At 33.6% G+C, this 13,112-nt stretch overlaps 1 protein-coding gene across 1 annotated transcript; it reads left to right on the top strand.

The window, feature by feature from the left end:
• Window positions 1-11,166: 11,166 nt before the first annotated feature.
• On the top strand, window positions 11,167-12,660 carry LOC137644617 (uncharacterized). The gene is made up of 2 exons (XM_068377570.1): window positions 11,167-11,511; window positions 11,563-12,660. Exons 1-2 carry the CDS (start codon window positions 11,167-11,169, stop codon window positions 12,658-12,660), a joined length of 1,443 nt encoding a protein of 480 aa, XP_068233671.1.
• The last annotated feature ends 452 nt before the right edge of the window (window positions 12,661-13,112 follow it).

Below are 13,112 nucleotides of genomic sequence, written 5' to 3'. Positions count from 1 at the left end.
TCGTGGTATGACAATGAAACAATATCAAACAGAAGAATATTGGGAGTCAAACGGCAGGACAGCTTTAGAAATGAAAATATAAGAGAGATTACTCAAGTACCATATGTGGATGAGATCACGATTAGGGGTAGATGAAGATGGTTTGGGCATGCTTTTCGCACTCCCCAAGAGAGATTAGTTCACCAAACTTTCAACTGGGCTCTACAAGGCACTAGAAGTGTTGGAAGGCCCAGGACTATATGGCTGAGGAATATGAAGTGTCAATAGGCAGAGGAGATGATGATGATGATCATGATGAAATGCATTTTGAGCATTTGAGAGAATAAATGTTCATTGCTAAATGTCTAATGTATCTAGACCTATACATATGTATGTAAACACATTCTGAACACCTAAGAGACTAAATGTTTATAGTAAAATGTCTTATGTACGTAAATACATTTCGAGCACTTGAGAGATTAAATATAAACTGTTAAATGTCTAATGTACGTAAATATAATATATGTAAATGTCTAGATGTCTACTAAATATAAAATGTATAAGTGTTAACTGTAACTATACTTTTGAACCACCCTATATAACATGATTGATTGATTGATTGATTGAGTTTTCTGGCATCCTAATATAACATTAGTGAAAGAGGAGCTTATGACTTTGATATAATAAAGAAATTAGTTGCTCATTTTCCCCTTTTCTTAGTTTTTGTTTTCTTGTCACTGACCTACGCATAAAATCAATTAAATTAAAGATCTGAGCAACCTCTAATGATGTTATTACATTCTTCCTGATAAGGCCTATAGCTCATCATCATCATCATCATCATAAAAAAAAAAAAAAACTGATAAAATGAGTTTGGAGCACTAACGTAAACTGTCTGGGCCAATGTCAAATTTTCTTCATTATTTTCGTATCTTCCTTCTATCTTTCCTGTCAGTTCTCTTTACTCTTCGTTTTGGGTCTACTTTCACCTATGCACAAAATTCATCATCATCATCATCTCCTCCTACGCCTATTGATGCAAAGGGCCTCGGTTACATTTCGCCAGTCGTCTCTATCTTGAGCTTTTAAATCAATACTTCTCCATTCATCATCTCCTACTTCACGCTTCATAGTCCTCAGCCATGTCGGGCTGAATCTTCCAATTCTTCTAGTGCCTTGTTGAGCCTAGCTACACGTTTGGTGAACTAATCTCTCTTGGGGAGTGCGAAGAGCATGCCAAACCATCTCCATCTACCCCTCACTATGATCTCATCCAAAAATGGAACTCGGGTAATCTCTCTTATAGTTTCATTTCTAATCATGTCCTGACATTTAACTCCAAATATCCTTCCGAGGGCTTTGTTCTCAATGCACAAAATCACCTCTATTAAAAATGCCGCTCTTTTACCAGGTCACAGAGAACGATCTTTATGTATCGAATTATTGTATAGATAACTGAAGAATCGACCCCACACCAGCTTCTACGCATGCGCGGTCCTCTTGTTTACTTCACCGCAGCCTATTAAAGCTATGCATAGGAACCAGGAGATTGAATACAGATTCCTTTCAAAGGTAATAGGATACGCCTTAGACTTGAACGAGATTTCAGAACTCTCTCTCTCTCTCTCTCTCTCTCTCTCTCTCTCTCTCTCTCTCTCTCTCTCTCTCTCTCTCTCTCTCTCTCAGTATGTATGAATATTACACATATGTAAATGTTGTGCACAATTATGTGTATTTATACTAATTTCTCTTCAATAATTATTTGCCCTGAATATAAAAATAACATTACTTTTCAAAGTGACCAAAGTTGGTCGGAATATGTATCCTACATAACTCAATATTCATATTATTATTATTATTATTATTACTTGCCAAGCTACAACCCTAGTTGGAAAAGCAGAATGCTATAAGCCCAGGGTCCCCAATAGGGAAAATTGCCCTGTGAGGAAAGGAATCAAGGAAAAATAAAGCATTTTACGAACAGTAACAACATTAAAATAAATATTTCCTATATAAACTATTAACACTTTAACAAAACAAGAAGAGAAATTAGATAGAATAGTGTGCCCGAGTGCACCCTCAAGCAAGAGAACTTTAACCCAAGACAGTGTAAGACCATGGTACAGAAGTTATGGCACTACCCAAGACTAGAGAACAATGGTTTGATTTTGGAGTGTCCTTTTCCTAGAAGAGCTGCTTACCATAGCTAAAGAGCCTCTTCTACCCTTACCTAAAGGAGAGTAGCCACTGAACAATTACAGTGCAGTAGTTAACCCCTTGGGTGAAGAAGAATTGTTTTTTTTTCTCAGTGTTGTCAGTGTATGAGGACAGAGGAGAATCTGTAAAGAATAGGCCAGAATATTCGGTGTATGTGTGGGCAAAGGGAAAGTTAACCGTAACCAGAGAGAAGGATCCAATGAAGTACTGTCTGGTCAGTCAAAAGACCCAATAACTCTCTAGTGGTAGTATCTCAACGGGTGGCTGGTGCCCTGGCCAACCTACTACCATATGGTTAAGTTAAATTCTCGTAAATAATAAACTCGTTTAATGCTGCTATCTTGATCTCCTGGAAATTATGTCATATATCTTGTGTTTGTCTGTACTCTTACAAGCATATGACACATACGTAGTGTCTGTCGTAAATTTTTCGAAAAAAAAACTCACCTGCTGGATAAATGTTATTTTGTTGCAATAAAAGTTTGGCAATACAAGCTTCCTATAGGATTACCTTCCATTGCATGAAAAGTTGAAATTTCTCTATTAGTTGCTTAAAGGTTTAAAGGGCGCTCATGAATGACAGAGGCAAGGGACATTTACAATGCCCTAGAGACTGACCATCTATATTTATGATTAGCGCCCAAGGCACCTCTCCACCCAAGGTAGTACCAGGGAGTGCCAAGCAATGACTGCTGATGACTCAGCAGGTAGACCCAATAGGCTCCCCAAATCCCCCACCCTTAGCTAACACGGATGGTGAGGTTGCGGACACTGCAAGAAACTATCGAGCTTCAGCGGGACTCAAACTCCAGTCCAGCGATGAACACACCTTGATAGCAAGATCAGTGAGTTTCCGGTTGCTCTCTCATCTAGGATAATGATCTAAAGCAGTGTTTCCCAAAATTTTATTTCCAACTAATCAATTATCCCATTGAACATGTACCCGGTATCATCGGATGTTTTTTTGCAGCCACCTGATGAGCTATATGGATCATGTAGCCCGCTATTGGCTTCTTATAGTTAAGGATCCAAAACAAATGCAAACTTTTCCATTTTAATGGATATCAAAATGAACCATCATCAGTGCAGAATATTCAATGTAACAATATTAATAAATATTATTTAGTAATCACTTTATGTTTGCTCTGAGTTTTCAGTGTGAGGGTTGAGCTTGTTTTGCCAGTGCAATTTTCTCTATTCTGGGCTTGGTTACAGAAAGGGCTACACGGGCATCAGATGACACGTTGAGTCTGTTACGTTTCTTGGTCTTCATTACAAGAACAGTAGATAAAGCTTGCTCGCAGAGATAAGTGGTAGAAAATCCTATGAGAATTTGTACTGCTCGAGAGGCTAGTGTTGGTATATCCTGCAAACGAGAAATCCAAAAGGTGTCTAGACCAGCTTTGGCCTCAAACATTAGTTTCCATGCATTATTTGTCCTGAGTGTGATAAATAACTCAATTTCAGAACATCTTGATTACCCCCAAAATACGGGTCCATTACCCCACTTGGGAAACACTGATCTAAAGGAATGAGGGGGGCTTGGGAGGAACCTGTAAGGGAGAGAAGATTAAGAGGGAGGCAGAGAATCAGATGACGAGATAAGGTGAAGGATGATATGGAGAGATGATGTTTGTTGGAAGAGGATACCTTTGATCGAAGGCATTGGAGAGGGTGCATCAGACAACCGACCCCTTAAGGTAGGATTAACGGTGGGGAAGAAGAAGATCTAAGGTATTTACTGTAAATTCAAATGGGAGCATTAGCCTCAAGTTTTTGATTTTATAAAATCCATCAAAGGCCAAAAATCATTATTCATCCATGTCTGAGACTAGGAATCTCCCATATCAGAACCAAATGTTGACCGCTTGCAGAGGGAACTAAATATGACCAATTCTCCACCACGTGCATCAAAGTATTTTTTAGCTGATAAGAAAGATAGGGTGAAAGAAGAATGAAAGCAGTTAGTTAACTAATCATGACAGGGTATAGTTTGGACAGTCAAGTGCACGGTATTAGTAATAGTTGAGGAAAGTGTGGCTTAACCACAATCTTATCTATGAAAAGGTACATTTTTCTTATTTTGGTCTTAAAGGTTTAAAGGTCGCTCATGAATGACAGAGGCAAGGGACAGTGACATTGACCTAGCAATCAGGACAATGCCCTAGAGACTGACCATATATTACATGATCAGCACCCAAGCTTCCTCTCCACCCAAGCTAGGACCAGGGAGGGCCAGGCAGTGGCTGCTGATGACTCAGCAGATAGACCTATAGGCTCCCCCAAACCCCCCAACCTTAGCTCACAAAGATCTATATATTTAGTAATCTTCACCAACAAAAAACTGGGTCTGTGGCCCATAAGAATTACGGCCTGTGCTAGTCAGTTTAGCTTCAGGAAGAAAAGTCCTTCGTTTCATGACTTGCATGGGATAAATTGCTTTTATAGCAACAAAATACTAATTTTCTTTTAAATAATAAATTCTCTGAGACAATTTTTAGTAGTGGACCATTATTTCACGTTGGATCAAATCTGTTGCTCTTCCACAAAAATGTCTGCAGTTTCTCTACAGTCACCATTAATCCAAGAATTGTCTCTGATACTAAAATTCAACAGCCAAGAAGAGAATTGTCAAAAAATCCACTTAAATGAACCACAGATTCAAATGGGACCAATATAGAACCAGTTCTTTGAATCTTTTTAAATGTTCATATTTTGATACTATTTCTATCTGTTCTATCTTATTTCTCTTCAGGTTTTTATTTCTTTAGATTTCTTATAGTTTATACATGAAAGATCTAACCTAATGTTGTTATTGTTCTTGAAATATTTTATTTTCATTGTTTGTAACTTCTCTTGTAGTTTATCTATTTCCCTGTTTCCTTTCCTCGTTGGGCTGTTTTCCTATTGGAGCCGCTTGGTTTATAGCATCTAGCTTTTCCAACTAGGGTTATAGTTTACCTTGTAATAATAATAATAATAACAACAACAACAACAACAACAACAACAACAACAATAATAATAATAATAATAATAATAATAACAATCATCATCATTATAATAATAATAATAATAATAATAATAATAATAATAATAATAATACCCACACTTGTCTCTGATAATAAAATTCAACAGTCAAAAAGAGACTTGCCAAGAATTCATTTAAATGAATCAGAGATTCAAATGAGACCAATATAGAACCACTTCTTTGAACCTTTGTGAATAATTATCTTTTAATAGAAAGTAATTACTAAAAGAGACGTAATTTTATTAGTGGAAGCTCCAAACTCAAGAACTCAATTTTGGTCATTTACATGTAGGGGAAACCCTCGTTTAATTTCCACCACTTCTTGGTGAGATTTTATAAATAATTCACGTTACTCTCCTTTAAAAACGCTTTACACACTAATATATATATATATATATATATATATATATATATATATATATATATACATACATATATCTATATCTATATATATCTATATATATATATATATATATATATATATATATATATATATATATATCTATATATATATATATATAGATATATATATATATATATATATATATATAAATTTCAAAGTATGGATAGGGAAAGAGTAGTTAAAAAATGTGCTTTTTTTTATTCCCAACGTTTCGTGATTCTTAATCACATTGTCCAGGGCTAAAAATAAAACATACAAAGGAATTAAGAAACAGTTAAATTTTTTTACAAATTCATTCAAAACTATAAAAATCAGTTAAAATTTAAATGAAAATTAAAAGAAAAAAAAGAAATATATATATATATATATATATATATATATATATATATATATATATATATATATATATATATATATATCTATCTCAGACAAAGTAGTGGAACCAACCTCGCAGAAGCGTAGTTAGAATCTGTATGGCAACAAGAGTAAGAAAACAAACCAAAGAAAACTATGACAAATATAATTGAATAGAAGATATATATATATATATATATATATATATACATATAAATATATAAATATATATATATATATATATATATATATATATATATATATATATATACAACCAGACACTTGTCCTTTAATATATAAGGGAGATTGCAAAAACAATGTTACAAACCCTTTCATCATTAGAACCAAATAACACAAAAGTTCGGAATTCTTTGTAACAAAAAATAATTCTACTCACGAGTAATTCTATTCTTAAAGGTTTCGTAGAGCTCTATACACCCCATACTTATTTTAATATTATTCTTAAAATATTTATTTTTTCCTTGTTTCCTTTCCTCACTGGGCTATTTTCCCTGTTGGAGCCCCTGGGCTTATAGCATTCTGCTTATCCAACTAGGGTTGTAGCTTGGCAATTAATAATAATAATAATAATAATAATAATAATAATAATAACCCAATTTTTTTGTACACTTAATATTTTGTATTAAAAAAAAAAACGGCAAATGCCTGGCAACACTTATTCCAGGATTTTATGGTTTCAAAAAACGGATATGTTGGCGCAAAGGAGTGATATTACGGTCACCAACCCGTAAAATATAATAACAAAAAATAGTAAAATTAAGGTCGCCTGTATTTTACTGAAATACGGCTGAGAACAGTATATTTTTACGGAAAATTTCCGATTAAAATTACGGGTTTTTGAGCAGTTTACCACCAGAATGATCAATCTTTCCAATTTTCTTTAAAATTGTCTTTCCACTTTATACGATTGAAGTGTTTTTCTGACAACCAATTATCTAGATTGAAGTAACCTTAGATCGTAAATGCGAGTGACTTTTTGTGTGTTACTACAAACTACATTAGGAAAAGCTACTCTCCATCGTAGATATTTTCATTTGCCCAGAACTTGCAACAAGTGAGGAAATAACAGACACACAAAACGAGCATTCCTGGTGGAAAAAGATAGCTCCATTCATTGCTCAGGACGAACCAAATCAAGAGTATTAAAATTAAACTAAAAGTAAACAAACAAATAAATTAACGAGCCCCAGAAAAAGAATAATTATGAAAACTCAAGTCCCCCGGGCAAGAGATAACACCTCCTGGAAGTCCACGTTGGAAAAAAAAAAAAAAAAAAAAAAAAAAAAGGGTCTGCCCCAATCTTTTCACCTCCCAAATGTACTCCAGTTTAAAGTTTTTTCCTCCAATCCTACCAAAGATTCTAATTCCCCCCTTCCCCTCTTCCTATACTGAAGCCGTAGCTGGTGATATTTTCATTAGAGGAACGAAAGCGTAGTTCTCTCTGTTCTATGTTATTTCTCTTCATTTTTTTTTTTTTGAGGTTTTTATAGTTTAGACATGAAAGGTCTAATTTAACGTTGTTACTGTTCTTAAAATATTCTATTTTCATTGCTTATTACTTCTTTTTTTGTTTATTTATTTCCTTGTTTCCTTTCCTCAATGGGCTATTTTTTTCCTGTTGGAGCCCTTGGACTTATAGCATCTTACCTTTCCAACTAGAGTTACTTGACGGTACACTTGGCCACGCTATTCCATCTTATTTCTCTTCTCCTTGTTTCTTGTTATTTTTAAGTTTTTTTAAAAGTTTATATATGTCAGATTTATCTTAATGTTGTTATTGTTCTTAAACTTCTCTTTTAGTTTAGTTCCCTATTTCCTTTCTTCACTGGGCTATTTTCCCTTATGGAGCCCTTGGGCTTATAGCCTCCGGCTTATTCAACTAGGATTGTAGCTTAGCATGTAGAAATAATAATAATAATAATAATAATAATAATAATAATAATAATGATGATGATGATGATAATAATACTAATACTAATAATATTAATAATGATGCAGCTTACATAATAATAATAATGATAATAATAATAATAATAATAATAATAATAATAATAATAATAATATCCATCCCGCAAGTTTGAAGTATTTCACTTTTACAATAAAATAAGCAAAAAAGGTTTTTTTTTTCTTTTTTTATCTTAGAAAGCTATTTGAAAAAATATACGGGGCTTAAGTGTATTAACTATCAGTCCGAGCGTCAATAGATTTTTACCTTGAGAATATTTCATGTTTACAATACTCCCAGAAGGTACATTTATTGACTACATCCCCATTTGCCCTTTTTATAAACCCTCTAGTACGGGTAGCCCCGACAATTACCGCTTTGCTGTTAATGGCGATACTCAAACAAACCCTTTCACTACGATACACAGAAAGGAACATACAGTACATATATCGGTATATACATATACCGGTGTGTGTGTTTTTATATATATATATATATATATATATATATATATATATATACACACACACACCGGTAAATATATGTGTATATATAAATATATATATATATATATATACATTATATATATATATATATATATATATATATATATATATATATATATATATTATATATATATATTACATATATATATACATATATATATTATATATATATATATATATATATATATATATATATATATATACCGATGTATATATATATACATACTTATATAAATATAAATATAAATATATATATATATATATATATATATATATATATATGTATGTATATATACACACATATATACACATTCTAAAGTGAACGGACGAAAACAACAATCAATAGTTGAATAAAAAAAAAATCAAGGAAGTAATGAAAAAGCTGATTACAAGAAGTGAATCCAACAATGAAGAAGTTTCCAAATGCGAAGTCTTTAATGAAAATTCCAGGTCAAGGATGGTTCTAATTAGGGTAGGAAGAGGTTGAAATTGCCAATTGGTTCTCATTTCACCATGAATAAATAGATAGACAGATAGATAGATAGATAGATATTCTGAAGAACAATGAGTTAAGTGAAGAAGTAAAAGAAAATATGAAGAATGTTATAGAATAATAAACCTTTCCTAAAGTATATCCTAAAATATAAGTTTTGAATTTCAATCAGACTGGTGTAGTGAACCCAGGACCTTTGAAGTGAGAACCAGTATAGCTACCTGGCTACTTTCCCAACTGGAGCCTTCTGGCTTGTAGTATCCTGCTTTTCCAACTAAGGGTAAAGCTTAACTACTACTACTACTACTACTACTACTACTACTACTACTACTACTAATAATAATAATAATAATAATAAAAATAATAATTTTGATCCCAATAAGTAGTGCTTTTTCGTTGGCTATTTTCCCAACTGGAGCCTTCGGGCTTGTAGTATCCTGCTTTTCCAACTAAGGGTATAGATTAACTACTACTACTACTACTACTACTACTACTACTACTACTACTACTACCACTACCACTACCACTACTACTACTACTACTACTACTAATAATAATAATAATAATAATTTTGATCCCAATAAGTAGTGCTTTCCCGTTGGTGCATTGATTTCAATTTGTTTTTCGGTAACGATTAATATCTCGGATTCTCATTTTTATTGTCTATAAGTTTTCTGACACGGTAAAAAGCACCTTGGTCTCTCATCCTAGAATTTCTGAGACCATTGTTGATGTGAGGAGAAAATTATCATGTTTCATATTGTTTCAAAAGATGTATTAAAGTAATCATCATCATCATCATCTCCTCCTACGCCTCGATCAGATTTTGTCAGTCGTCTCTAATCTCGTGCTTTTAAATCAATACTTCTCCATCCATCATCTACTTCATGCTTCACAGTTCTCAGCCATGTAGGCCTGGGTCTTCCTACTCTTCTAGGCTTCGATTAGATTTCGCCAGACGTCTCCTATCTTGTGCTTTTAAATCTATACTTCTCCATTCATCATCTCCTATTTCACCCTTCATAGTCCTCGGCCATGTAGGCCTGGGTCTTCCTACTCTTCTAGGCTTTGATTAGATGGACATTAGGAATATAAGATTAGGTTCCTAGTAATTGCTAAAGAATCACCGAAACGAATAGAAGACCAAGGATTGACGAAATATGAAAACCAGCAGGTATATATTGACATAGAATGACCATAAACAGACGAGAATGGAGACATGTCTGAAGCCTTTATCATGAAATGAACTAGTAACGGCTGATGATGATGATGATGATGATAATATATATATATATATATATATATATATATATATATATATATATATATATATATATATATATATAAGCCTAATAAACGTCAATATAATTGAAAATAATAATAATAATAATAATAATAATAATAAAAATAATAATAACAAATATAATAATAATAATAATAATAATAATAATAATAATAATAATAATGGAATGACTTTTAATTTTCATATGAAATAAAAAAAATAACAAAAAAATCTTTCGATAGAGAGAAAGGAAAGTAAATAAGAATATAAATTAGTAATTTTTTTTTTTCAGTTCTTAAATCTTTAAAATTTTTCAGACTAAAACAAAATGGCGGAACTCGATACGAGATTAAGTGTTATGCTAAATTGATTTTTTTTTTTTAAAGATTTCCTTTGGGGAGAAAAACGCAAGTCTTCTACTGGAGCAGATAGAAATCTTCGGTGAAGACTTGCAGAAGAATCTTCGACCCAACGATGTCTTCAGAGGGCTTCACACCATCCCGTTCTCATTCGAGTCTTCATTCACACTTCATAAGAATTTTAACTTTTTCTTATAAATACAATTCTATCTATCTATCTATCTATCTTTCTATATATTTCCATCGGGGAAAACAAATTACTAAAAGAATATTCAATGGCGGAATAAGATTTGTGTTTTGGAAAGAAATGAGAATATAGACAAAAAGTTAGTTAGTTTCGGTGAAGACCGAGTGAAGATTTTTCCCAAAGCGAACGAAGACGTCTTCAAAGTCTCGCTCTCATTCGAATTATAATCGGAATCAGTTTCAGGAGAGTATCTCGAAGCCAACGAAGACGTCTCCAAGTCTTCAAAATTCCTTCAATCTCGGAGTTGATATTTCTGCGAGGACCTATCTCGATTTTTTCAAATCACACCTGATCAAAGTCAAGTGATCTGCATTCTGAGTTTTACAACAAAGATGTTCACAAACAACGCATTCAGAGTTATCAGCCAGTGCGGGAAGAAATATCTACTTGGAGGTCAATCTTCCGAAGACGGGTTTCAGGACCAGCAACCCCGGTTGATGGAACTGGAAGGACTATGCCTCATTTTGGGAGGTGGTCTTCTGAAGAGGAAATTCTGGGCCAAGGAGGAACAGAGTGCGGCACTCAAGCCTGTCTTGGCCCAGGAGGAACTCGACGGAGTTTCTGAGACGGAAGCTGTCATCAGTGGGAAGGATCCTTTGGATTCCGGCGAGGAGGAACAGCTGCTGCTGCTAGCAGGCACAGGGAGTGTTGTCTCTAATAGAGATGTACAAGTTCAAGTACAGACTGAACATCTTATCTCCAACACAGATATAGACGTTCAAGTATAGACTGAACATATCTCTAACAGAGACGTAGAAGTTCAGGCAGAGACTGGACCACTCTCTAACATAGATATAACAGTTCAGACGGACGGAGACACTGAGATTGAAGATCTCAGGCGAAAGAATGAAAACTTGGCTAACGAACTTGCCAATAAACAGGCTGTGATTCAAGGCCATGAAAATCAAATTGCTGATTACTATCAATCAATTCAAGAGTTGAAAGCGGAGCTGAAAATGGCTCAGCAGAAAATTTATGTCCAAAATCAGATGCAATCAGCACTTGTGAGAGACAAGGAAGCTCTGAAACAAGAGCTTGAAGATAAAGTGACTGTGGATGAAGAAAACACAATGAAAATAGTTCAGTTGAACGAGGAACTGGAAAAAGCTGAGAAGGAAATCGAGGCTCATGAGGAGCTGAAATCAATCCTTCAAGCAGAGAATGAAGATCTCAAAAAATCCAATGAGGAACGAAGCTTCCTTAATAAAGAATTGGCTCTGGAGAAAATCAAACTAGAAAAAGACCTGATGGAGGCTCGTGCTAATGATCAGAAAAGAAGACAAGAACACCAAAGTCTAATAGAAGAGCTGCAGGGGGAGATTTCTAAAGCACTAGTCCAAAATCATCAGCTAAAGGAGGCAGTGTTCACAATTACAAAGAAGAACGAAGGTCTTCGAGAACAACTGGAGGATAAAAATAAACGAGAACAAAATTTGAACGGTAATATTGTTCGAATGACCAACAAAGAAGACGAAATGAAAAAAGAATTGTCCGCAGCGAAGGATGTCATCTCTTCACTGAAGAAGGAACTTCAGAAGAGAGATTTGGAAAACGTTGTAAAAGAAGAAGGAATGGGTGACGTTGAAAGGTGTGAAACTGCAGCAGAAGATGACAACAAAGTAGTCGTTGTGAAGGAAGAAAAACCAGAAGGAGAAGACGGACCCTCAAGAAAACCTTTGATGAAGAAACCAAAGAAGAAGAAACCAAAACGGGACAAGGGGTCTTACTCTTGGGCCCCCCTTGGATCCTTAGTCCCGGTTTTGGAAACTGGCGAAAATAAGGTTCATAACGAACGAACTCAGGAGGAAACTATCCAAATTAATTAAGAAGTCAGAAACAAAACAAATAAAAAATAAAAAAACCAAAAAAAATATATAATAAAAAAAAACAAAACAAAAAATAAAAAATAAAAACCAAAAAAAAAAATTTAAAAATAAATGAAAAAAAAAAAATTAGAGTTAAGAATATTTTTTTATTTTTTAAGGGAATATTTTATTTTTATTTTGTGAAAGGAATATATTTTTATGTTATTTTATGAAAGGAAAACTATTTTTTATTTTATAGCGACGTCACTTATTCTATAAAAGGAATATACCGGTATTATTATTTTTGTGAAAGGAATATTATTTTTTTATTTTTTTTTTTTTTTTAGGTTCAAGGATGCCAGGCTTAACTGCCTAGGATAATGATGCTTGTCTTAACTACCTGGCATATTTTTTTTTAGGTTTAAGGATGCCAGGCTTAACTGCCAAGGTTAATGATGCTTGTCTTAACTGCC

The sequence above is a fragment of the Palaemon carinicauda genome, chromosome 7, assembly GCF_036898095.1.
Source record: "Palaemon carinicauda isolate YSFRI2023 chromosome 7, ASM3689809v2, whole genome shotgun sequence".
In the NCBI taxonomy this organism is placed as follows: Eukaryota; Metazoa; Arthropoda; class Malacostraca; order Decapoda; family Palaemonidae; genus Palaemon; species Palaemon carinicauda.
The sequence above is the reverse complement of the archived record's forward strand: the minus strand, read 5'-3'. Positions and strand labels throughout refer to the sequence as shown.

Excerpts from the sequence above, each read along its gene's own strand:
- LOC137644617 (XM_068377570.1), top strand. The coding sequence starts at position 11,167 with ATGTTCACAAACAACGCATTCAGAGTTATCAGCCAGTGCGGGAAGAAA. Across the intron at positions 11,512-11,562 it reads ATAGAGATGTACAAGTTCAA|ACTGAACATATCTCTAACAG; the intron begins GTACAGACTGAA and ends GTTCAAGTATAG.